This window comes from Nomascus leucogenys, chromosome 9 (assembly GCF_006542625.1).
Source record: "Nomascus leucogenys isolate Asia chromosome 9, Asia_NLE_v1, whole genome shotgun sequence".
NCBI classification, from domain to species: domain Eukaryota; kingdom Metazoa; phylum Chordata; class Mammalia; order Primates; family Hylobatidae; genus Nomascus; species Nomascus leucogenys.
The window spans coordinates 102,028,503-102,055,781 of NC_044389.1; the positions used below are offsets into that span (position 1 = coordinate 102,028,503).

At 43.4% G+C, this 27,279-nt stretch overlaps 1 protein-coding gene across 3 annotated transcripts in view; it reads right to left on the minus strand.

Moving 5' to 3' along the window:
* Positions 1-27,279, minus strand: part of FRMD4A (FERM domain containing 4A) — a 688,034-nt gene that overhangs the window by 199,742 nt on the left and 461,013 nt on the right. For all 3 annotated transcript variants that reach the window (XM_030819299.1, XM_030819297.1, XM_030819298.1), the window contains one exon: positions 15,204-15,269. In XM_030819299.1, coding sequence (XP_030675159.1) covers positions 15,204-15,269 — 66 coding nt within the window. The remainder of the gene's footprint in view (positions 1-15,203; positions 15,270-27,279) is intronic.

A 27,279-nucleotide genomic window follows, 5' to 3' on the forward strand; every position in this document is an offset into this window, starting at 1 on the left:
GTCTTGCTCTGTCGCCCAGGCTGGAGTTCAGTGGTATGATCTTGGCTCACTGCAACCTCTGCCTGCTGGGTTCAAGCAACTCTCCTGCCTCAGCCTCCTGAGTGGCTGGAATTAGAGGCGGCCAACACCATGTCTGGCTAATTTTTGTATTTTTACTAGAGACGGGATTTCACCATGTTGGCCAGGCTGGTCTCGAACTCCTGATCTCAGGTGATCCACCTGTCTCAGCCTCCCAAAGTGCTGGGATTACAGGCTTGAGCCACTGCGCCCCGCCCATTTCCTGCTTTTGAACATTATTGTGCAAGGAGGTGGTGCCTGGGCTGCTGGGGCATCCCAGCAGCAGTGTAACCACTCCCTGCAGAGAAGACACAAGTCAAGGAGCCTCTAGAACTTACCTCGAATTAACTGCATTTAATTCCACCAATTAAAGAGAAACAATGTGGAAAGATTATCAATTTTTTCTTGCTCATGAACGTAATTTGGTGAGAATACTGTAGTTGAACTAAGGGCTAAGGGTTTAGCAATCTTTCTAAGATTTATGCATTGTATGTAGGAGTGTGTGCGTGTGTTATATGAATGCGTATGTGAGTGTGTATGCAAATGTGTGCTTGTTTGTGTATGTGTGTACATGAGTATATGTATGTGAGTGTGTGTGTGTGAATATGTGAGTGTGTGCGGTTGACAGACCCACCAAACTTAACATTGAAGGCTTTAGACATCACATAGTCATTGATTTATATGTTAAACCAATGTTTAATGTTGATCTCCAAAAGGCGAGTGAAAATCAGTGATTTACCCACACTTCTCTAACTGTTACTTATCTGTGGTTAAATGAAATGGAGTACTGAGGTCATTATCCTTTTGGAGGATTATTACAGTTCTAAAACACCTTTGTATCAATATGGTCTATTGATATTTTTTGTTATTGATAAAAGATGGACACTATTTTAAGAAGAAGAAGGGCCGATAAAGAATTTTGATAATACCAACATCTGGCCCACTTTATTGTAGTAACATATCTTAAGATCTATTGACAATTTAAAATTTAAGAATCATTGTACTTACTGATCTATTGCTACCCTAAAAGGACTGCATGTGTTATTTGAAAATCCTCTTCCCTAAAAGAAAGAAATTCTTGATCAGTTTGAAGTGGCACTTTGGCATTTCCTGGAGAATGTGGTTCTCCAGGGAATGGTCAAAGATCACTTGGGATTCTAGCGGGCCCTGCTAGTCGCATGCTCTTCTGAGTCTCGCACAGTTGATGAGAATATGCTTGAATGCCTCTAAACATGTGTCCCACCGTGCACTACAAAATCACACACTGCAGTCTCTAGGAAGGATACAGCCCCTATTGGGAAGCAACAGTTAGTACATGAACTTGTGGCAATTTCGTGTGTGAGTAATGGGCTGGAAAGACCAATCACTGTCTTGTTGATAAGGGATACAGTGTGCCTTCAGTACGTACCTTCCCACAGATCAAAACCAATATGATCCATTTGGATATAACTGTGCTTCAGTATCATTTTAATATAAAGCATTAAGGATGGCATCATTTATATGATACTGGGACACAACCATTGAAATCATGTTTTCTGTTTTATCCCCAAGAATGATGACTGATTTGACATCATTGGAGCACAAAACCTAGTTCACTTATTTAGACGGTAATCTGAACTCAGTATGAATACATGTGCATATATATTCTGCCTGTCATCCTATGACCTTGACATGTGAGTTATATATGGTGTTGGAGGGATGAGCAGTAATCACCAGGGTTCATGAAAAGATCGGGGGATGATGTGTTGGAGATCTGGAAGGTCGGGCAGTTAAGATATTTTTTGATGGACTGTCAACCCATCACTTTTCAAGTGAACTGATACTGAACTCTACGAATACTCCATGAAGCCTTGCATGAAATCGTACAGAAGACCAAATTATTAGGGATAATAGCACCATAAATTACGTAGCACTTAATAGTCTCCCAAATGATTTCCTCAAAAGCCAAGGTAGTTAACATTCCCATTTTACACACGAGGTAGCAAAGGCCAGTGACTTGTCTGGGTTACCATAGCTACTAAGTGGTCTGGCCGAGGCCTCTGATCCCAGCCTAAGAGATGCCTGTGCTGTGCCAGACAGTCTTGGGGGCACTTCAGATGTTCTGGTGAATTTAACCCTAATCACAAGTCTATGAGGCAGGTACTAGTTTCAATTTACAGAGAAAATTAGAACAGCAAGATGGGAGGCAGCCAGTGTTCTCCGTTTACAGATGAAGAAACTGAAGGTTAAGGAGGTTGTGCAAATGGCCAAGGTCACAAAGCTGCCAAGCATCAGAGTCAGGTTTTGAAGCCAGCCCAACTGGCCTCAGGGCCTGTGCTCTCAGCATGCTGGAACCTGCTGGTCCTCTGCATTCAGGTGGCCTGGTTTTGAATCAGTTCTCCCATTTGCTGTACAACTTTGAATAAGTTACTTAACTTCTCTGTGCCCCAATTTCCTCATCTGAAAAAATGGGAATAATAACAGTTACCTACCTCATAGAGTTGTGGGGCTGAAAAGATGACTCAGCACATATCAAACGCTAAGAACAGAGTCCGGTACAAAAATAAGTGTTCAATTAGCTAATATGATGATTAATCACTAAGCTATAAAATTTCCCAAAGCATTTGAAATATGGTGTATAGAATTCAGGCTCAATCTATTAGGTTGGTGCCAAAGTAATTGTGGTTTTTGCCATTAGTTTTAATGCAATTACTTTTGCACCAACTAATACATTGAACTTTTAAGGAATGTGTTTGCTTATTAGCATAAAGGATGCTTACATTTTCTATCATCTAGTTTCTACCTAAAGCAGAGATTCGCAAACCCACAGGAGTCTGCTGAGATCCCTGCAGAGCCTCCCTGTCAGTGGGCTTGGGGGTGAAGGTGATGGGGTTCAGACCCTCTCCATGTGCTGACATTGGACAAAGAATTTTGCAGCAAAAAGAAGTTTGAGAATTGTTGGTCTACAAGACTCTATAGTAGGGTCACATGGTGGCTTCTGTCCATTACTACGGACGCAACTCCCTGCAATTGTAAAGTTCAAGGCCCCAGCTCGACTGGGCAGAGTGTGGTGACTGTAATGGCATGGGGCCTGCCCAGAGAGTAGGTGGTTTGAGCACAACTGTACTCCTCACTTCTCTTATACACTGTCTCTCGTAAACAGCTCGCAGTCATATCATGGAGGAACTCGAGAGTCAAAAAGAGCAATCCAAGAGGATGGGCTGTTGACGGCTCCCGAGCAGGGATAAGTCATGAAGGATCCTGGAAGGATGGATAATCTGGTTGTGTCATATAGGACAAATGGGGACGGCCAGGAACATGGAACTAGGCAGGACGGCAAGGAGCTGCTCTAGTAACAACGGGCACACAGAGGATGCTGAGTCCAGGGTGGCAAATGTCTACACTGGGGCATGTATTGGAGAGGAGCAGGAAAGTTGTTCCCTTACCAGTGAAAAAACAGGCAAGACCTAAGGATGTCATTGAGGGGCACAGAAAAAAATTGCGTGGCTCCTAAAGCCTGGCCGATTTGGAGAACTGTGGGCTTGCTTTCAAAGCAGGTGCAAAAACAAGATGACCCGGATTGGAGGAGGAGCGGGAATGATGGGCTTCGGTTGCCATGAGGTGCTGGGGCTGCCACCGAGCTGTTTAGTCACAAAGACCTAGCGGGCGGCCGCAGGGGCGGGACAGGGGCTCTGGCAAGATATGGAAATCTTCCACATGGCTTTGACAGCTGAACTCTCAGCTCTGTGCTGGGCAAGCCAGGAAGCCAGAAACAGAGATTCAAGGGTGATAGGGAAGGCCTGCTGGGGTAGAAGACTCAGAGAAAAATACAGAGCAGCTGAGATTTCCCCAGACCCTTCTCTTCCTCCCTCCACCACCAGGGATACCTGGCCAGGCTGCACTCCTCTCTCAGGGGAGGGGCTCCCTCCCTCCCTTCCTCCCTTCCTTCCTTCCACTGGATGGGACAAGTTGCAGCAGAGGCTGCCAGATGAGTAAATCTGCCTCCTCATGTCCTCCTGGATCCCCTTACAAGAAAGGACAGGGTCCAGTGGGTGGGATGTGTGGAGAAGGGAAGCCGTTCCAGGCATAGCAGAGCTGAGGAAGAACACTCAGCCCATTTTAGGAAACGGAAGAACCAGCCACTCCTGGACTTGTAAAAAGTTCTGCAACAATAATAATCATTGACCACCTCTAGACAGGAACTCCTAACCCAAAAAAAGGGATGCTTAGATCTGTGTAGCACAGTGGTAGACAAATAATAAATATTTACCAAAAAAGCAAGTACTTGAATTAAGCAATGTGCCCCAAATCAAACTGTGAGTTATGGATTAACAAAAACGATGACAGCCACAGATTTGTTACCCCTTGGGTCCCTGTTACCCCATCCTTATGCTCTACATAGAGGTGTGTGCACACATGTGTGCCTTTCCCCTGTAAATACAATTGTTTGCATTTTGCAGAACTGCATTGTGAGTTGAGTTTGTTTTCATCTCCCCCATCCCTTCTTATTCCCCCTTAGCAGAGAGACAGAAACTAGGAGCGTGTAGTTTAATGTCCTATCCTGAGGCTCCCATCTGCACAGAGTCTCCTATGGGGCACCACAGGGAAGACGTGGAAAGGATTTTGTGAAGATATCATAGAAAAATAACTCAGTAGTAAAAGAAACAACTGCCTGCAATGTTCTGGAGGGCTAAGTCTTCCCTCCCTTTTTTTTCTCTCTCCCTTCACGTTTGAGCCACATGAAATTGTCCTCTTAGCAGGACAAAGTCTGCCAAATATTGGCAATTTCAAATGGTTTCAATGAATACATTTTACAACAGGTTAAAATTGGCATCAAAGGGACAAGGGGCACAGACATGGAGGTGGTCCAGGAAGAAGGGGGAGGGGAGCAGGGGTGCAAAGAAGGGGTGTTGCCAGGCAACCGGCAGCATGGACCCATTAGGCTGGGGAGAAGGGAATGGTCTCTTCTCCTCTCCTCAACCAGCACCTGGGTGTGTGTGTTTGTGTGTGTGTGTGTGTGTGTGTGTGTGTGTGTGTGTGTGTATACGGGGCAGGTGGTTCCCTAGATGATCGCATCAGCCTGCTGTATCCTGATGCTCAGTCCTCTCTCACAGCCTCTCGGGGAGACTGGAATTCCCCTTTGTTCTAACCAGGGCTGAAGGAAAGCTCACCAACTTTTCCACAAAGGCCTTGGCTGAAGAAAGAAGATGGATCGTGTCTCCTCCCTCCTCACCAAGGGGGAAACGACTTAGCTGCTTGTGCTCCCCAAGAGTATATTTTATGGACTATTTCTTATTCCTCTGCATCACTCAATGCGTTTTTTATTACAAATAGATTTACCATTGCGTTATCTGTCTGTGCTCTATATCTTACCACGTCTTTCTTCACCATGTGCTTTTCAAATGTTAAATATTATCAGCCACCCCTGGGGGCTGGGAAGACATCTGTTTTGCTCATTTGGTGGAGTGCCCAGCTTTGCAGAGAGGAGCCTAATAAATGATGATGGGATTGCAGTGAGGTGTGAGGTCAGCCCAAAGTGGGGTTGCCTGAACCCCTTTGGCTCTTGTTTTAGGAGGTGGCCGGGTGGCCTGGGAGGTCCCGGACAGAAGGTTCATAACACTGAGTCCCTCTGTCTGCTCCCAGCTTCTGCACACGCCTTCCCAGCCCTTGGCTGTGACAGTAACTCCTGATGGATTTAGACCAGACAGGAGCAGATGGCAGACCTGGAGCACGCCTTGGTAGATGGCCCAGCAGGCAGACCACAATGAGCCCACCTGCCCACACTGCTCAGTTGGGAAGATATGGAATCAACTCTGTATTCTCTGCTTGGCAACATGCATTTTGAGGGGGATTCCTGCTTTACTTGGTAGAAAACAATCTCCTGCATTTTTTTCTTTTTTTGAGATGGAGTTTCACTCTTGTTGCCCAGGCTAGAGTGCAATGGTGCGATCTTGGCTCACTGCAACCTCCAGCTCCCATGTTCAAGGGATTCTCCTGCCTCAGCTTCCCTAGTAGCTGGCATACAAGCATGCACCAACATGCCTGGCTAATTTTGTATTTTTAGTAGAGACGGGCTTTCACCATGTTGGTCAGGCTGGTCTCAAAGTCCCGACCTCAGGTGACCCACCCGCCTCGGCCTCCCAAAGTGTTGGGATTACAGGCATGAGCCACAGCACCTGGCCATCTCTTGCATTTTTGCAGAAAAATATCATTAACCACAGAAGTTGCTAAGGCTGGGCTATGAGGGTGAATATAAACATGGGTGTGCACCTGTGCATAGAGAATCCACGTTTAGGCTGGGCGCAGTGTCTCATACCTGTAATCCCAGCATTTGGGAGGCTGAGGTGGGTGGATCACCTGAGGTCAGGAGTTCGAGACCAGCCTGGCCAACATGGTGAAATCCCGCCTCTACTAAAAATAAACAAATAAGCTTGGGGTGGTGGCATGTGCCTATAATCCCAGCTACTCAGGAGGCTGAGGCAGGAGAAGCACTTGAACCCAGGAGGCTGAGGCAGGAGAATCGCTTGAACCCAGGAGGCGGAGGTTGCAATAAGCCAGTAAGCCGAGATTGCACCACTGCACCCCAGCCTGGGTGACAGAGTGAGGCTCCATCTCAAAAAAAAAAAAAACCCAGGTTTATTCACCTGTTTTATGTAAGACTATTACAGTTCTAGATTTTTAAAAAGTCATACTTTTTTTTTCTAGCCCATAATAGGCCAGACTATTTACTTGCCCTCAATGCTATTTTACTGACAGCCCATATTAATGTACTTGACCTTTAAGATGGGATATCACCAGCATCGCTGTCAGACAGAGGAAAGTGACAGGAAGGCAACCATTATCTCATCCACTGCTGTGGAAGTTTCTTCCGCACCTGCTAGCCTGAGACTTATGCATGACACGCAAGTCCTTCATGAGGATTTGCCACATGTTTCAGGCTTTCCCAGATAGGTTAGGAAGTGAGTTCAAAGGAATGAAATGACCTGGGTAAGCCCATCTTCAGTTGCAGACCTGAGATAAGGTTCGAAGTCTTCGGTTGCCATCGTTCACAGCTCTGGTGTCAGGGGCTGGCGGAGGAGCATGTTCCAGGTGAACTATTAATAGATCATATCTTGGGTTTTTATTATATATACTGGTTATGGTGCAGTGAAAAGAGAATGGGCTATAGTATCAGAGGACCTATGCTCGAGCTACCTATACTTAACTAGCTATTAAATAACTTGAGCAAGTTATTTAATCTTTCTGAATTTCTGTTTGCTTGGCACCTACTTTACACAGTTACTGTGAGGATTAAATAAGATATGCTCCATATAAATTCTATAAAGAATTGTAGGCCAGGTGTAGTGGCTCATGCCTGTAATCCTAGCACTTTGGGAGGCCAAGGCAGGTGGATCACCTGAGATCAGGAGTTTAAGAGAAGCCTGGCCAACACAGTGAAACCCCATCTCTACAAACACACAAAGATTAGCTAGGCATGATGGCTGGTGCCTGTAATCCCAGCAGCTCTGGAGGCTGAGGTGGGAGAATCACTTGAACCCAGGAGGCAGAGGTTGCAGTGAGCAGAGATTACGCCACTGCACTCCAGCCTGGGCGACAGAGTGAGACTCTGTCTCAAAACGAAACAAAAAAAACAAAAAAGAAAAAGAATTGTAAAATGTAGTTATTATTGTGCCAAACATCCAGTATTATATCTGGGTAACCCCAAACAATTTGATTGCCTTCATAATATTTTCTCTAGCTTAAATTGTTTCCTATCTTCTATAGCAGGAATCCCCAACCCCTGGGCCATGGACTGGTACCAGTCTGTGGCCTGTTAGGAATGGGGCTGCACAGCAGGAGATGAGCAGCGAGAGAAGCTTCATCGATACATATAGCCTCTCCCCATTGCTTGCATTACTGCCTGAGCCCCGCCTCCTGTCAGATCAGCAGCAGCATTAGATTCTCACAGGAGTCCAAACACTACTGTGAACTATACACGTGAGGGATCTAGGTTGCACACTCCTTATAAGAATCTAGGCCAGGCATGGTGGCTCATACCTGTAATCCCAGCACTTTGGGAGGCTGAGGCGGGTGGATCATGAGGTCAGGAGATTGAGACCATGCTGGCCAACATGGTGAAACCCTGTCTCTACTAAAAATACAAAAATTAGTTGGGTGTGGTGGCGCGTGCCTGTAATCCCAGCCACTCAGGAGGCTGAGGCAGGAGAATCGCTTGAACTCAGGAGGCAAAGGTTGCAGTGAGCTGAGATTGCACCACTGCACTCCAGCCTGGTGACAAAGCAAGACTCTGTCTCAAAAAAAAAAAAAAAAAAAAAAAGATGCCCATCACTCACATGTGGGACCATCTAGTTGCAGGAAAACAAGCTCAGGGCTCCCACTGATTTGACATTACGGTGAGTTGTAGAATTATTTCATTATATGTTACAATGTAGTAATCATGGAAATAAAGTGCACAATAAATGTAATATGCTTGAATCATCCTGAAACCATACCCCCCACACCCTATCTGTGGAAAAATTGTCTTTCATGAAACCAGTCCCTGGTGCCAAAAAGGTTTGGGCCTGCTGCTCTAGAAATAGCCATCCAAAAGAAATACAACGTGAGCCACAAAAGTTAGCCCAGTATAAGATTTTATTTATTTATTTATTTTTTTGGGATGGAGTCTTGCTCTGTTGCTGGGCTGGAGTGCAGTGGCATGACCTCGACTCACTGCAACCTCTACCTCCCGGGTTCAAGTGATTCCCCTGCCTCAGCTTCCCGAGTAGCTGGGACTACAGGCGCATGCCACTATGCCTGGTAGAGACAGGTTTCAGTATGTTGGCCAGGATGGTCTTGATCTCCTGACCTCATGATCTGCCCGCCTCGGCCTCCCAAAGTGCTGGGATTACAGGTGTGAGCCACCACACCCGGCCAAGATTTTGATTTTTTTAGCCATATCTAAAAAGTTAAAAGGTGAAATTTATTATATATTTATTTTATCTTAATATATCCAAAATATTATCATTTTAACATGGACTCACCAAGGCAAAAATCATTAACAAGACATTTTACTTAAGTTTCATAGGAAGTCTTCACAAGCTAGTATGTGATTTATACTTGCTCACAGCTGGCGTGTGATTTATGCTTGCACACAGCTGGCGTGTGATTTATACTTGCACACATCTCAGTTTGCACTGGCCACATTTTGCTCAATGGCCACATGTGGCTGGTGGCTACGGCACCACGAGGTGCAGCTTAGATCTTTCCAAATGCTTCTGTCTTGGTTGCTTTCTCAGGATTATGAGCCCTGTGTAATACACGGCAATAATCTAACTGCTATCTTTAATTCCCTTAGAAAACATGGACTAGTCACAGTTTGCTCCACTTCTCAGAATCATAGGGACGCTTTGTTCCTCTATTTGCACATAGTGGACAGTTGTAAATGTCTTGCCAATGGCCACTAAGGGACTGGGTCAGAGGGGAGACATGTGGAAATCCTAGGGCAGCTTGGAACTTGGAAAGGAGACTCACATCGTGGGGCAGCTCCCTAGAGAAAGCAAAGTGCGAGGTTCACTGTGGTAGAATTGAGGGGATGGAGAGGACTCCTACGTGTAAAGCTCTTATCATCAAAGGGAAGAAGGGCTGGGCATGTTGGCAGTGGCCCACGCCTGCCATCTTAACACTTTCAGAAGGACTAAGGCAGGAAGATCACTTGGGATCTGGAGTTGCAGACCAGCCGGAGCAGCAGAGGGAGACCCTGTCTCTCTAAAAATTTAAAAAATTAGCCGGGCGTGGTAATGCACATCTGTCAGCCCCAGCTACTGGAGAGGCTGAGATGGGAGGATCACTTGAGCCCAGAAGGTTGAGGTTGCAGTGAGCTGTAATTGCACCACTGCACCACAGCTGGTTGATAGAGCGAGACCCTGCCTCAAAAAAAAGTGGGGGCCAGGTGTGGTGGTTCACGCCTGTAATCCTAGCACTTTGTGAGAGGCTGTGGTGGGCGGGTTACCTGAGGTCAGGAATTCCAGACCAGCCTCGTCAACATGGCACAACCCTGTCTCTACTAAAAATACAAAATTAGCTGGGCATGGTGGTGCAGGCCTATAGTCCCAGGTACTCGGGAGGCTGAGACAGGAGAATCGTTTGAACCCAGGAAGTGGAGGTTGCAGTGAGCCAAGATTGCACCACTGCACTCTAGCCTGGGCAATAGAGGAAGACTCTCTCAAAAAAAAAACAAAAAAAAACCCCAAAAATGGGGGTGGGGAAGAAATTCGGCCAACTATTCATCTAAAGTGATGGGGAGAAGCACTGAAACGAAGCCTGCCTAGCAGTAGAAGGTCAGATCGGTTTTTCTGGCACTGGGCTGGCTCCCTGTGAGACAGGATATCTGCAGTCTCACAAGCCTCAAGAGAACCAAATAAGGAAGGGCCACACCTCAGCCATTCCATTCTAGTGAAAATCCACTCTATTTTTATGAAGGTCAAGAGAAAGAGTCCAGAATCTTTCCTACTAACGGCTTCCTGTACCCCATCTAGCAACTCTCACTGTCCGGAAATTCTTACTTAAATCATTCTCACTATGGCTAAAGCACACTTCCCTTTCTCTGCTCTCAAAATACTCCCCCAAATATACATTCGGGTCAGAAAATAAATGAAGAAAATAATTTTCCAGGAGCAAGGATATGACAACGAGACTTGGGGAGTTCGGCTGACCATAAAACATGCTCTGCCCCCCATATCTGGCTATAGCGTCCTCCAGAAGAGGCAATTCCAAGACTGAGATGAGGGTGGCTCCTCTCATTCTGATGAAGGCTTTTTTTTTTTCTTTTTTTGGTGGTGGGGGACAAAGTCTTGCTCTGTCGCCCAGGCTGGAGTGCAGTGGTGTGATCTTGGCTCACTGCAACTTCCGCCTCCCAGGTTCAAGTCATTCTCCTGTCTCATCTTCCCGAGTAGCTGGGATTATAGGCGTGCACCACCACACTGAGTTATTTATTTATTTATTTTTTGTATTTTCAGTAGAGGCGGGGTTTCACCATGTTGGCCAGGCTGGTCTCGAACTCCTGACGTCAAGTGGTCCACTCTCCTTGGCCTCCCAAAGTGCTGGGATTACAGGTGTGAGCCACCGCATCTGGCCTGATAAAGGCTTTTTTAAAGTACATTTCCGACTAGTGGAAACAATTTTGGAAGACAGAGCAGAAGATGCCGTCCGTGGGCTGAACTGCAGGGCCATCTGTCTATGCAACCTGCATGTGTCCACAACCAAGGCTGCAGGCATGCTCTGGGGCTGAATGCTCACGTCACCTTCCAGCTGCTCTTAAGTGGAATTTCAGGACTTAAGGAGCTACCTGGTAAAGACATGGGTGTCAGGAAATTACCTGTGGATTTAGGGATGAGCCTCTCGAATATTAATTCCTAGTATGTCACTCTTGACTGTTTGCCCTCCCCTACTGTGAGTAACGTGTGATCTACTCAGAGCAATAGAGGATTTGGAAGCACAGATTTCACTTGGTAATCTCGAAGTGCTATATGGAATAAGCAGGAAACATTAGGATGACAGTCATTTTTTCTCTGCAACCCAGAGAAGGGAAATGTTATGCTTGGAGTGGCCGAGTTTACAGTGCTGCATGAAATTATCTGTGTGGTTGTCTGCTTACTGCATCTTCCTGGCAAGAGGCAAATGGGGAGTCGGTTTGGATGCCATCAGCTTTCTCGCCCAACATGGATGCCATAGGAGCTCCCCTGTGTCTGAAGATCTGAGGTATAGCCTTTGATGAGTTTCCTATCCTCATAGTGGCTAAAAACTAACCTTCCCCATCTGCCCCATCTTATTAATCTCTTTCAGTCAGCCACCCGCATGCAAACCCATTTAGTTCTCTGGGGGAGAGAAACACTTGCTCTAAACCTGACTCTGTATGTTACAAACCTTGTCAGGTCAATGCAGGTGTCTCTTCCACCCATCCCCGTCTCTACAGCTCCAGGTCAAAAGATCAGGAAAGGCATTGCTTTGTCTAAGGCTTATTACAAATGTTCTGAAATTATTCTTAACAATATCAGTCTCAGTGTTTAATATATTTTGATAACTAAAGTATAAATGAACCTGAAGGCTACCACTCTCTGAATGTAAAATATGAAATAGTTTAGGTCAAATGTTTTATTAAAAACCTAGAGGTGGGTCCAGATGAGCTAGAGAATCCAGATTCCCTTTAGAAAGGATACTGCCCAACAGACAGAATCCTGGGCAACAGAATTTTGCAGAGGAGAAAAAAAGAGTGATAGATTTAAGCTGCCTTTCATTCAGTAGTTTTAATTTTGTTTCTCCAAGTTTTGCTAAAGCCCATTCTGCAATTAGTTTAGAATCTTTCCATATATATAAATATAAATATATATATGTATTTAGCTTAACACACACAAACACTATCTGTCTATCTATCTATCTATCTATCTATCTATCTATCTATCTATCTATCTATCATCTATCATCTATATATAGATACACGCACTATCGATGCCTAGATAAATAGTGTATGTATTTATCTATGTATAGGTAGCGTGTATAACTCTCAATGTGAAGAGTGTGTGTGTATCTATAGATAGATTGTGTGTGTGTGTGTGTGTGTGTGTGTGTTAAGCTAAATCCTCTGTGAAGCAACTGGTACTCTGGCAAGAAGTCTTTGGGGGAAGTAATGCCAAGGCATCTTAGGGTTTGCCCATTCTTTCATTCAACAAGTCTTTATTAGTGACATTAGGTGCTTGACCCTGGGCTAGGTACTGGGGATACACCATGATAGAGACACAGATCTAGCCCTCAAACTGTCGGGGGCTCCAGGAAGTGATAACAAGTACACAACCAATCACAGCGAGGTGTGGCCATGTCATAAGAAACAGACTAGACGGAGGGGGTCAGGGAAAGCATTGGTGGAGTGTGTCTTCCAAGTTGTGATACAAAGACCTAAGAGAGACCAGCCCAGTCCAGGGCATGGGGGTGTGGGAAGGAGCGTGTTCCAGGAAGAGAGAATAACATGGGAAGCCTGTTCTGTAAAGCGGTGGGAAGAACATGAACTTCTCTCGTTCGCCTAATTGAACATTTTCTTGATTTTATAGGGTCGAGGATAACTGTTCCCAAACTGCGCACATCAGTAATTAAATCTATTTTTTTCTGAAAGCAGGCCGGCCAAGAGATAGTTTCTAAACTGCCATTTGAGGTCTCATTTCCCATTCCAGAAGGTGGCTTCTTTCTAAACCTCCAAGCTTTGATTCAGGAAAAGCATGTAAAATACACCAGACCACTCGCCTATACACTCTTCATACTGACTCTTGGCAATTTGAAGCTTCGAATGTTTCTCAGTTAATGATTCTGCTAATTAACGAGATCTCACTCAATTTGATGGTTTCCCTTTATTGCCTCATTCTTCCAAATTCAAACCACAAATTTGACCTTTAATGACTTTAGGCAACGGAACCTAGCCTAAAACAGCCATAATCTAAAATGCAGGAGAACCCTGTAAATAGGGATATGTTAATCACAGCATTTACTTCTAATAGTGGGAAAATTATTTTTTTAAATCCCTTAAATATACTCAAATGGGGAAATGATTAGATAATAATGGTATATCAATTTCTAGAATTTATGCAGCTGTTCAGGAGAATGACAATTTACAGTAACTTAGAAAATGTTAGTGAAAGACAATGGTAAGTGGAAAAGGAAAAATAAGATATATAGAATTATACATGTACTACGATTACAGCCACGCAAGAAATATAAATATGAGAAATGCTGGAAAGAAATCCACCAAAAAGACAACCACACTTGAGTTAGTGTCATGTGCTTAAGAGCCTTTTTCCTATTTTCTGTTTTCGATATTGCATTTATAAAGCCTTTATCATTTGAATCCTATTAAAAGTATTAACTCAAAGTCAGGAGTTTGAACATTTTCAATTCCAAGCAGCATGTACAAGGCAACACGAGACGAAAGTATCTGCATGCCAGTTTCCCCTTTGAAGTAGCATCTCTTCCCCCATGAGCAGATGGCATCCTCTCAACCCACTGATGAACTGCAGCTTCCTCACAGCAAAAAGTGATAGAGAATGAGATACAATGCTCTAGGACCCAGACATAGACATCTAAGAATAAACAGCAAGCAAATGTAATAAAAATTGGCATTGGACAACAGATTTGGAATGGTAAACTTTTTAAGTCAGAGTTGGAGACACCATTCTTTAGAGCTTTGGTTCAAACAATGGTCTGTTTAAGAACAAGTTGAAAAAGGTGAGGGTCTATGATTCCAATTACTTCTCTAACTTTGCTGACACTGATGTGTTCTTAGTTGGAATTGATTGATTTTCTGCATCTCAGTTTCTCCAGATGCTCACAAGTGATGCCAATGTCAACCCATGGGATGGGGTAAGAAGGGGGTCGCTCAGCACTTAGAAAGAGGACAGAGTACAGAGATTGTTCCTCTTTAATCTCAACTGGAAAAGAAAAGAACAAACCTTTAGGCCAGCCACAGTGGCTCATGTCTATAATCCCAGCACTTTGGGAGGCCGAGGCGGGCAGATCATCTGAGGTCAGGAGTTCGAGACCAGCCTGACCAGCACGGAGAAACCCCGTCTCAACTAAAAATACAAAAAATTAGCCGGGAATGGTGGCACATGCCTGTAATCCCAGCTACTTGGGAGGCTGAGGCAGGAGAATCGCTTGAACCTGGGAAGTAGAGGTTGCGGTGAGCTGAGATCGTGCCACTGCACTTCAGTCTGGGCAACAAGAGCCAGACTCTGTCTCAAAACAAAACAAGACTAAAAAACAAACAAAAAGAACCAAATCTTTTTCTATCCCCTCTGAGCAAGGAAGACTAAATCAATTTTAGTTACAGCAAGAGTTATTTAGGTTACATTGTAGTTAACTCCTTCCAGGCAGAAAGAATAGCTAATGGCATTATGGAATTTCCTTTTCTAGAAATTTGTAGCAATAGAGTAGAGTACATCTGGCCTTGGATGCCTTAGGCTGGTGTACAGACACAACCAAAATAGCACACACACAAAACATCCTGGTGGGTCCTAGTCATTCTCTCACAGATATTAACAGAGATTTAAAAACAGTTTACCAAATCCCCCTTCACCCCCAGCTGGATCAAGGTCTGAAACCACATCAGTCACCAAAGAAACTCAGAAAGTTGATCAAAAGCAATTTACCTGTACTAGGAGTTCCAGCTTCCTGTCATCAAGAAGATGTACTTGACATCGGCGGCCCTCCGTCATCTAAGAGGGAAGAGAAATGGTAGTCACTGAGAGTCTAGCAGCCAGACAAAGGGTTAGAGGGTCACTGACGCTGCACTCTGCCAGGCATATTCCTCTGGGTAAAACTTCCTCTGGGAGTCGGCACGGTATAACGCCAGGAGTTGGAAGGATCAGTTCATTCATTCATTCAAAAATATCTATTGAGGCTGGGCACGGTGGCTCACGCCTGTAATCCCAGTACTTTAGGAGGCCGAGGTGGGTGGATCACCTGAGGTCAGGAGTTTGAGACCAACCTGGAGCCTGACCAACATGGAGAAACCCCATCTCTACTAAAAATACAAAATTAGCCGGGTGTGGTGGTGCATACCTGTAATTTCAGCTACTTGGGAGGCTGAGGCAGGAGAATCTCTTGAACCCAGGAGGTGGAGGTTGCAATGAGCCGAGATCACACCACTGCACTCCAGCCTGGGCAACAAGAGCAAAACTCCCTCTCGAAAAAAAAAAAAAAAAAAGAAAATATCAATTGAGTACTTTCTACATGCCAGGTACTTTTCTGGGAGCTGGGTGTACCATGGCACACGAGACAAAGTCCCCATCCTCATGGAGCTTATATTCTAATGAGGGAGATGTAAAATTAATTAGCAAATACATATATAACATATTCTCAGGGGTGGTGCGTGTTGTTCATTCTTCACTTATTCTTCCATTCAATAACTGTACCCGCATGTGTTAGGGACAGAGCTCAGGATCCAATCTCTGCCTCCTCTTCATTTATCCCACTTGCTGGTAACCAGAAAGCAGATGACCACCCACTTGGCAATGAATTTGATTTCTGTGTTAGTTAATCAGCCCCCTTCTTGTGTATGACCTGATTCCCTACAGCGCTGACACCAATAACAGAAAAGCACTGGCGATAAGAGCCCACAGGCAAATCCAACCCCGTCCCTTGTGACTTTCAGGACTGAAATCTCTGAGTGGTATAACAGAAAGCCTGGGAGACCCAAGTCTAGTCTTGGTCCTGCTGGTTACAAGGGGCTGCCGGACTCTGGACAAGTTACCGTTCGTCTCCATGCCCCTGTCTCATATCCAAAAATAAATGGGCTGAGCCCAGTGGGGTGCTGCTGAATGTTTAACAACTGGCTTTCTGGAAGGAAAAAGCCTGATTTGTAGCATTTGCTGGAGCCTGGCATCACCCTCAAAGGAAATCCTTTGAAGAACAAGGCTTCTCATGGATGTCAACTGGTGACTGTCCTAACCATAAATTGTCTTGCTGCACTCTAAATACCTTCACTGTGTCTGATTTCAAGCTACTGTCATGACAACACTGCTAGTAATTCCAACATACAGATATGATAGACAAACATAACCTTAAGCTCACAGAAAACAGTTAAGTGCCGTAAAAATAATTAGGAAGGGATAGATTTTTATTATCTTTGTTTGTTAACACCATGTGTTTAAGCATGTGTATATAATTTCATTTTAACAATGGTTATGCTTTACAATTGGCACCCCACATTCCTGAAAATGTAGCAATTGGCTCTCCCAGGCTAGTATGAAATAGCTCCAACACTACTCTCTGGACCAGATGACACATAAGGTTCCTTCCTTGTATTTCTTTAGAGGAAATCCTTTAGAGAGCTCAATGCCTATTTTATATGACTCTACAGTCCCCACTAAATACAGTCCTTTTCCCCTGTATTTAGTGGCTAACTGGCCACTTTAAGCAGATCTAAAGAAAGGAGGCACATGAGCAGATCCTGGCCTTGTCTCCTTGTCCAGCCATGAGGGTCCTTCTCACAAACCTTTCCTCGAGGAAAGATAAAAAAGACAGTCTCAGATGAGACACAATCTTGCCTTTACACACTTAGCACAGTGCCTGGCCCTAAGGGAGCTCTTGTTTTAATTTAATTTTTTTTTAGACAGAGTCTTGCTCTGTTGTCCAGGCTGGGGTGCAGCGATACGATCTTAACTCACTGCAACCTCCACCTCCCAGGCTCAAGCGATACTCCCACCTCAGCCTCCTCAGTAGCTGGGACTACAGAGCAGTCTCGTTTCTCTTACGCGCCACGGGACGTACCAACTCTCCAGGCGAGAATAACGCTGACATTTCTCAAGGCCTGTTAGGTTTGGAACTGCGATCCTGACGAGAATGAGCGTCTCTGCAAATGGAAGCAGTTGGTGGCACAGTCGCGGGCCGAAGGTGCCTACTGCACTCACGGCTCAGTCCCACCCAGTGGCCAGCCATCCTGCGTCCTTCGTGACCCTCTCCTCCACCCTGAGCTCCTGGAGACCGGGAGTTATGGACTGGATTGTGTTCCCCTAAAACTCATATGGTGAAGCCCTAACCCCCAATGTATTTGCAGGTAGGGCAAGATCAAATAAATAACAAGAAAAGACAGTCTCTTCTCTTCTGGTTCAACAGGGATTATTCACTTATCACCAACATATCCAAAGCTGTCATGAAATCCTATGAGAAAATCATCTTATTCCTTCCTCAAAAGAAGTCATCCCATATTTCCATCAAGTCAGGTTTTCCGTGTTTTGGGATCTCAATCAACATAGCATGTCCTGCTTACATGGGGGCTAATTTCAATGTCTCTTGATTCTGAGTTGTAACAATGACTCAGCAGCCCCCAGCTCTGAGAAAAATCAAGAAAAGTTTCACATACTCCTAAACACTCCAATGAACAGATTAAAAACAGAGGAAAAACTTCGATCCAAAGTCTTGCCATTCCGCATGTACAGGTCAAAGCAGGCAGCTGTGGACATTTGATGAGTCTATGCAAAGTCCTTATTCACCCGTTGAACTCCTAACTTCAGGTGTTAATTGCCTTAGTGGGAAAACGGGCTCAGGTCCTATTAGAATCCATCAACCTTGCACAGAGTAAGCATCTTCACTGATTGACTTAATTTTTAAAAATCCATCCGCTTCCTTTCAATCATTCCCTAAGTTCAATGAAAGCCATTACAATTTTCAATTAGACTGAAATAGCTGCTGCTATACCAACATGTATAAATGATTCCTTCATCAGAAAAGTACACTAGAAATGTTAATTTCAAGTTTCAATATGGCAGATAATACCAATTGCACAGGTACTTTAGATAAAATTTTCGAGCTACACAGATTCAGTTCTCATTGGAAAGAACCTAAGGTCAAGAGAGTAAAAGTTTTAAGAAGGAAAACGGTATCACATCCAGAAAGTTATGTTAAATTCTTTTAAAACTTTAATCATAGATTTGAGAAAAGTCTCGACTGAGAACAGGGGAGAGTTTTAAGAAAGAAATGCTGTTTGTTTTCTGCATCTATAAAACAGTTTTGAGCTTCTTTGTATCATAAAAGGTTAAGGGTACAAACATGCTCTTGAGTTACTCAATCACAGTCTAATACATTTTATGAAAACAAACTGGTATCTGAAAGACATTATTGGATCAAATAAAGTTTTAATCGCGGTAATAAAGAAGATGAAATGTATGATTTTCTTGAAATATTTCCAAGCTCACAAAGTTCACACTCACACTTAAAGGTCTTCCCTGAGGTTCTCATTTTCATCTGAAAAAAATAATTCTCATTACATAAAACAATCTCACCTTATCTGCTCAGCAATTTAAGGAAGTAACTATTTATCATGATGTTAGTATCCACCCTAGGTCTTCCAATTTCTTTCCTTTTCTCACAGTAATTCCTGGGAAATTTACAAACATGCTCCGTATTTTAATGCCTCCCTGTAGAAAGCAAAATGTCTCTGCAAACAGTCGGCACAGAGAAGTGTCTAAACAGACTCACCTTTGAATCATCATGTTTTTGAAGGTACAGCTTTCTTTGGACAGCACTGCTGTGGTTTATTTTTCAAAAGGGAGCACCTGCCTGTTGTTCCATACTCAAGTAAGATTAGAGTATCCTGTTCTTATCATCAGTTCAGAAAACTTCACCATTCTGGGTGTGTACATAGAAACCCGAATTGACATCTGTAGCTTTGTCTGTCTTGCCAGGCATGCTGAAATTTTCTTTTCAATACTAAAAATTGTGAAATAATACTGCTTTCCCTTGGATTTTTTTTGTTTTGTTTTGTTTCATTTTTTTTTCATTTCCAGCTGTTCAGACACTACTGGAACCCTGGCATCACCCTCAAAGGAAATCCTTTAGAGAACAAGGCTTCTCATAGATGTCAACTGGCAACCATTCCAATAATCAACTGCCTTGCTACGATACAATTCTAGCCTACGCAGAGGCCTGCCAAGTGCCCTGTGATTCTAAAGGAAATATGAAAAAGTGTTATTTTGAAAGTGAAGTGTCTGCCCCAATTTATCCAACTTTGCTGCTAAGGTACACTCTGACATGAAGACTGTGCAGAAACATGTAAACACATTTATGATACTAGCTTCAATGACCACAGCAGACTATCATTGATACGTATCCTGGCCTGGCATGGTGGCTCACGCCTGTAATCCCAGCCCTTTGGGAGGCCGAGGCAGGTGGATTGCCTCAGCTCAGGAGTTCGAGACCAACCTGGGCAACATGGCAAAAACCCGTCTCTACTAAAAATACAAAAAAAAAAATTAGCCGGGCATGGTGGTGCGCACCTGTAGTCCCAGCTACTTGAGAGGCTGAGGCACTAGAATTGCTTGAACCCAGGAGGTGGTGGTTGCAGTGAGCCAAGATTGCGCCACTGTATTCTAGCCTGGGTGACAGTGAGACTGTCTCAAAAAATAAAATAAAAAAATAAGTGATATGTATCCTAATTGTCATGCACGTGGACAGGGATTAAGAGGCAAAAACAAAAATATAGGAGTAGATGTGCAATGGTATTAGGCTTCTGGGTGGTTTACGCCACTCCACCTCACCCAAATATGACTTAACATGTTACTTTTTTTTTTTTCAGTTAAAAAAGTGTAAAAAAGAAACTTTACCTAGAAAGATGAATGACCCTATTTGAGGTCAGGCATAGGAAATGGAGAACGAGCAGTTTCTTTCCCAGCAAATTTTAGATTGACTATCTTTTTAACATATAAAATCAAATATTAATAGACAAACGACAATGAGTTGTCACATGAGCCAGAATACTTAAGACTGAACACCTGACACATTCTCACCCTGCAGACAGAATTAATGGGAAGCCAGGCTAAACTCAGTGGCTCATGACTATAATCTCAACTCTTTGGGAGGCCAAGGAGGGAGGATCATTTGAGGCCAGGAGTTTGAGACCAGCCTGGGCAACAGAGCAAGACCCCATCTCTACAAAAAAATTAAAAAATTAGCCAGGCTTGGGGTGCACACCTGTAGCCCCATCTACTCCAGAGGCTGAGGCAGGAGGACTGCTTGAGCCCAGGAGTTGTTGGCTGCAGTGAGCTATGATCCTGCCACTGCTCTCCAGCTTGGGCAACAGAGTGAGACCGTATTCCTAAAAAAAAAAAAGTAGAATTAATGGGAAGTCCATTTTGTTTTGATCAGAAGTACTTTTGAGAGTGCAGATCAGATTTTGGAAAGAGGGATTTATAAATATATATTTTTTAGTGTATTTGTCTACAATAGCCTGATATATTATTAAAGGCAGAAGGAATAATTGTTCATATGTAGCAGGGGAGTCTCCGCTATGAGGCCTTACTAAAATAACAAGCAATAACAAATGGTGATTTCAGGATGCCTTGTAACATGGAGAGGTGCAGGGTACCCAGATCAGAGTTGGAATTTAATTTTTCTGGTTTAGGCTTAGATTGGAAACAGTCATAGGACAGCAACTTCGGAACATTCTGCTGTCCAACACCACACAGGGACACGGAAGGTAATAGAATTTAAGGTTTGGCAAAGTCTTTTCTCTCTCTCTCTCTCTTTGTGAGATGGAGTCTCATTTTGTTGCCCAGGCTGGAGTGCAGTGGCATGATCTCGGCTCACTGCAACCTCTGCCTCCCGGGTTCAAGCGATTCTCCTGCCTCAGCCTCCCGAGTAGCTGGGATTACAGGTGCCTGCCAACATGCTCGGCTAATTTTTGTATTTTTAGTAGAGATGGGGTTTCACCATGTTGGCTAGGCTGGTCTTGAACTCCTGGCCTCATGTGATCCTCCTGCCTTGGCCTCCCAAAGTGCTAGGGTTATAGGCATGAGCCACCATGCCCCACCATAGCAAAGCCATTTCTTAAAGACAGTGTAAACATTTTGAGTCAAAAAAAAAAAAAAAGAAAAGAAAACCAAATATGCCTTACTAAGAATAGTTGCTCTTTGAATTCAAAACAAAGTCAACCCTATTTGCATATATTGCTTCCTATCACCTTTTTCTCAACATACCACCTTTCTTTCCTCTGTCTTTTTGGTTTAGCAACTTGTTGATGTCCTCTTCCTTTTCTTTCTTGCCCTTTGCAAAATAATTTTTTTTATTTATTTATTTTTTTGAGACACTGTCTCCCTCTGTCGCTCAGGCTGGAGTGAAGTGGTGCAATCACGGCTCACTGCAACCTCTGCCTCCTGAGTTCATGCGATTCTCCTGCCTCAGCCTCACGAGTAGCTGGGATTACAGGTACCCGCAACAATGCCCGGCTAATTTTTTGTATTTTTAGTAGAGATGGGGGTTTCACCATGTTGGCCAGGCTGGTCTCGAACCCCTGAGCTCAGATGATCCACCCGCCTTGGCCTCCCAAAATGCTGGGATTACAGGGGTGAGCCACCACACCTGGCCTGCAAAATAATTTCTATGCCATGGTATATGCCTGTGCAGGAGGAGCTGAAAGGAAAGAATCCTAGCTCCACTGTTTAGAAGGTTTTTGTTTCATTTTGGTTTTTATTTATTTTTTTGAGAAAGGGTCTTGCTCTGTTGCCCAGGCTGGTGTGCAATGGTATGATCTTGGCTCACTGCAGCCTCAACCTCCTGGGCTCAACTGATTCTCCTGCCTTGGCCTCCCACACAAGCACTAGAATTACAGGAGTGATCCACCATGCCCAGCTTACTTCACCTTTTTAAGCCTTGTTCCTTGTCTGTATAAGAGGGATAAAACAGCTTCTACCTCTTAGGAATCCTGCAATTATTAAATTAACTAATGTTTGGAAATTTCTTAGTGCTGTACCTGGTACAAAGTATATACTCATCATGTTAGCTGTTAATTATTATCAGTTGTATGGTTTTGGAAATACTTGATATGTGTCGAAACCATAGTCCTCATAAGGCAGGAGGTAGATATTATCAGGCTCATTTTATTTTTATTTTATTCTATTCTATTTTATTTTATTTTATTTTATTTTTATAGACAGAGTTTTGCTCTGTCTCCTAGGCTGGAGTGCGTTGGTGCTATCATAGCTCACTGCAGCTTCAACCTCCCAGGATCAAGCGATCCTCCCACCTCAGCCTCCTATCTGGGACTACAGGCACACACCGCCATGCCCAGCTAACTGTGTTTATTTTTTGTAGAGACACGTCTCGCTATGTAAATTCTTGGACTCCAGTGACCCTCCCCACCTTAGCCTCCCAAAGTACTGAGATTACAAGCATGAGCCACCGTGCCTGGCCTAGAGCATTTTTATAGAAATATAATGCAGTTGTGCAAACTGATCCTGAGCCCAGAAAAAAAAATGTGTTTTTTAAAACAAAAACTAAAAAATAGTAACTTGACACATGTATTCTCTTAGTTTCCTGAGGCTAATTTACACTGAAACTATTACAGGGCAGACACTGTGGGGCGGGGCTGAGGGAGGGTACGGTGAGGGAGGAGAGCTGTTTAGTGAGATGGTCACAGGCCTGCCCCAAAATTTTTTTAGTCTAGTTACCAATTGCCTACTCGTTGACGTCCCTGTGAAAAGCAAGCCACCAAGTTGTTTCTGATATTCATTTCTGAGACAATAAATTTACAAGACAATAAAATCAGCAATATTAATGACTCACTAGAATTGCACAAAACAATTAACCTTCCAAGATATGCTTCAGTTAGGACAATTACCAAAATTCCCCAAACCACCTGAAATGCTATCCTTTAAAACTTAGTCATCAGACAGAAAATTTAGATTTCAAAAGCCAAGGCCCTACCCAGTGACTTACCGCTGACAGCACGTCTTCCCCGAGCACGCTCCCTTAAACCACAGGACACCCTGAGGATGTCAGATGCGGGACAGCAGCCCCTCATGATCTGACCTCTGACCCAGGCTGTTGTGTGGCTCAGAAGGAAATTCCAAGGCCATGACTACAACTTCCCGGCACAAGTCATTGTTGGTGCTCCCGGGTACCGGGTCACCTCGAGAGCCACATCCTTCTCTCCACTTCAGTTTCCTTCACAGAAAAATGAAGACTCAAAGTCCAATCTAGGTACCAAACATTGCAAGACCACAAAATCTCAATAATCATAAAGCACATCATAGCCAGGAGGAGATGAATGAATGCCACGCAGTTACAGCAACCTCAAGAAATTTACAGGAAATACACATATGGAAAGAAAGGACTTCAGGCAATTTAAAATCTGTTAAAAATATTAATCCCTGCCCTGTAATCCCAGCGCTTTGGGAGGCCGAGGCGGGCAGATCACTTGAGGTCAAGATCAGCCCCACCAACATGGTGAAACCTCGACTCTACTAAAAATACAAAAATTAGCCAGGTGTGTTGGCATGCACCTGTAATCCCAACTACTGGGGAGGATGAGGCAGGAGAATCACCTGAACCCGGGAGGCGAAGGTTGCAGTGAGCGGAGATCAGGCCACTGCACTCCAGCCTGGGCAACAGAGTGAAACTCAAAAAACAAACAATCAAAAAAATTAGATACATACAGACAGTGTAATGGTTACTACAGTGAAGTCGGTTAATATATCTATCATCTCACATGGTTACTTTTTTTGTGGGACTAGAGCAGCTAAAATCTATTTATGTAACAAAAAACCCTAACACAATATAATTTTAACTTTATTTCTCATGTCGTATATTACATCTCTAGACTTCTTCATCCTCCTTATCTACTGTGGTTCTGTATGTATCTACACATCTATGGGTATCCAATAGCATTATGATGTAAACTTCAAATATACACAGTCATATTTTTTTTTGTTTTGTTTTATGTTTTTGAGACAGGGTCTCACTCTGTGGTCCCAGCTGGAGTTCAGTGGCATGATCACAGCTCACTGCAACCTCTGCCTTCCTGGGGCTCAAGAGATTCTCCCACCTCAGCCACCCAAGTAGCTGGGATTACAGATGCACACCTCCACACAGGGCTAACTTTTGTATTTTTTGTAGATGTGGGGACTCGCCATGTTGTCCAGGCTGCTCTTGAACTCCTGGGCTCAAGTGATCTTCCCACCACAGCCTCCCAAAGTTCTGAGATTACAGGTGTGAGCCACCACTTGCAGCCCATATAGATATATATGTAATAAATATAAAATAATGTAATATATTATATATAATAAATATTATAATATATAATATATTATATTATAAATATTATAATAAATATTATAATATATAATATATTATATATTATAAATATTATAAATAATATATAATATATTATAATATATAATATATAATATATTATAATATATAATATATTATATATTATATATAGTATATTATATATAATATATTATAATATATAATATATTATATATAATAAATATTATAATATATAATATATAATTATATATCATATGTGATTATATAATACATAATATATAATAAATAATATATTATATATAATATAATATATAATAAATAATATATAATATAATATATAATAAATAATATAATAAATAATATATTACATATAATATAAAATATAATAAATAATATAATAAATAATATATTATATATAATATAATATATAATAAATAATATATAATATACAATAAATAATATAATCTAATATATAATAAATAATATATATGTTTATTAATTCATCTATCTGGGCATGGTGGCTCACCCCTGTAATCCCAGCTACCTAGGAGGCTAAGGCAGAAGGACTGCTTGAGCCCAGGAGTTCGAGACCAGCCTGGGCAACATAGTGAGACCTCATCTCAAAAATAAAATTCATCAATTCCCTGTCCACACTTCACTTATGCCAGGGAAATAACACACATTACCACAGTGGGCAAGTGGGGGATCTGCCCAAAACCTTTAAAGGCCAAAGGTTGATTGTAATTTTTTAATAAGATTTTTAATACAAATTTTTATTCTATAAAAATTTTATATAATCTTTTTATTATCATTGTAATATGATTTTTATGATAATTTTTCCCTCTGGTTTATCTCTAGCTTACTTTTGTTCGGTTCTCAAGTGATATCATATTGAAATAAGATGACAATGGAAGGAAAGGAGACACAGGCACCAGACACCGGAAGCCTCAGAGAGGATGACCTTGTTCCTATTTTGCTCTATGACCTCTGGCAAACGATTCCACCTGTCTTTATTGTGACTCTCCTGGATTTAAAAGAACACACGCAGGTGTGGGCAGGCACGGCAGCTCACTCTATAATGCCAGCACTTTGAGAAGCAGAGGCGGGAGGATCATTTGAGCTCAGGAGTTTGAGACCTGCCTGGACAACCTGGCAAAACCCAAAAACAACAATATGAAAATTAGTGGGGCATGGTGGTGTGTGCCTATAGTCCCAGCTACTCGGGAGGCTGAGGTGGGAGGATTGCCTGAGCCCCGGAGGCAGAAGTTGCAGTGAATTGAGATCAGGCCACTGCACTCCAGCCTGGACAACCGAGTGAGATCCTGTCTCAAAAAACAAAAAACAAAACACATGCAGGTGTGTCCTTCAGGTTCTTGGCTGCTGGATACAGTTGCAGCTTATACACCAGATGGAAGTTATCAAGTGAGTGGCTCTATCAGAAACAAATTAACATGACAATGTTGATGTAATAGAAAATGGAAATAGCAATGCATTCTTCAAAGCTCAACCCTCTGCGGGTTTGCACCTGAAGTCATAGCCTGGGCTGGCGTTTTACTTGCAGATCTTTGGAAAGCACATCCTAGTGACGCTGCTGCTGCTGCTCCTGCAGCAAAAGGAAATTTGGTTTTCTCTGATAACGCAAAAGGGAAGTCCTGGTGTGGGGACCCAGCGGTCTATGTGATTCAAGCCACAAGTCCTCCAGGCCGAGCAATTAACCATCTCCACATGATGCTACAGGGCAGCGTGTCAGAAAACATTAATAATCAGTCCCTGGGCCTAAAGTGTAGACGACGAGGCGTGGACCCAGGCAGGTAAGAGGCTGGTACAGCAGGAAGCTCTCCAGAGGGCATTATGGCACCTTGCTGAGGAGGAACTGCTACCCACAGCTCAGTTGTGTGATGTGGGGAGGCGGGGTGTGCTTTCCACCTTCCAACCAAACAAGCTATGGGTGTGAACAATGGACAGGTGCGACAGATGTGGAAGGCCAAGATTCTGCTGGGGCAGGTCCACAATCACCCTTCTCACGCCTGGCAGCCAACGCTCTGACTACAATGACAAGGGCAGATGGATGCTGGAAGATGCAATGGCATGGGCCCCAGAGTTAGGTCCTGCACCATGGACACCATACTGGGAAGCACAGGGCAGAAGCCACTCACAGGTGGTGGGCAGGTGCACAAAGGCCTCCAGGCTCCTGGTGGGCAGCAGCGCTTTCTGGGTGACATCCAACTAGCTGGACCCCTAAAATTTGGAGCAACATGTTTCCTCCTAGGTTCTACCATTGCTAGAGTGTCTTCTGAAAACAGGATTTTCTTTACCTCCATTTCGAATACATTGTCAGGATTTTAACCCACTATTCTACCAGAAATACACACAATTAGGAAGATTTATTCACAAGCCCTCATTTACAACACAACTGCAGGTTTTACTTTTCACCCAAGCCTGGAAACACAGATATCTTTGGTTCTGCAACTGGAGCAACCGGAGTCTCTGAAGAGCCACAGAGCCTTAATCGTCCTGAGCACAGGATTGTATTATTATTATTCATCGTTATTATTAGGATAGGGGCTGGGGAAGGGAATAGAGCCTAGTCCTTACAAAGGAAAGGGAGCTGGGAATCTGGATCAGAGAGGGAGTGCTGTGCAGTCTGAACAGAGGCAGAGGATAATGGGAACAGAAATG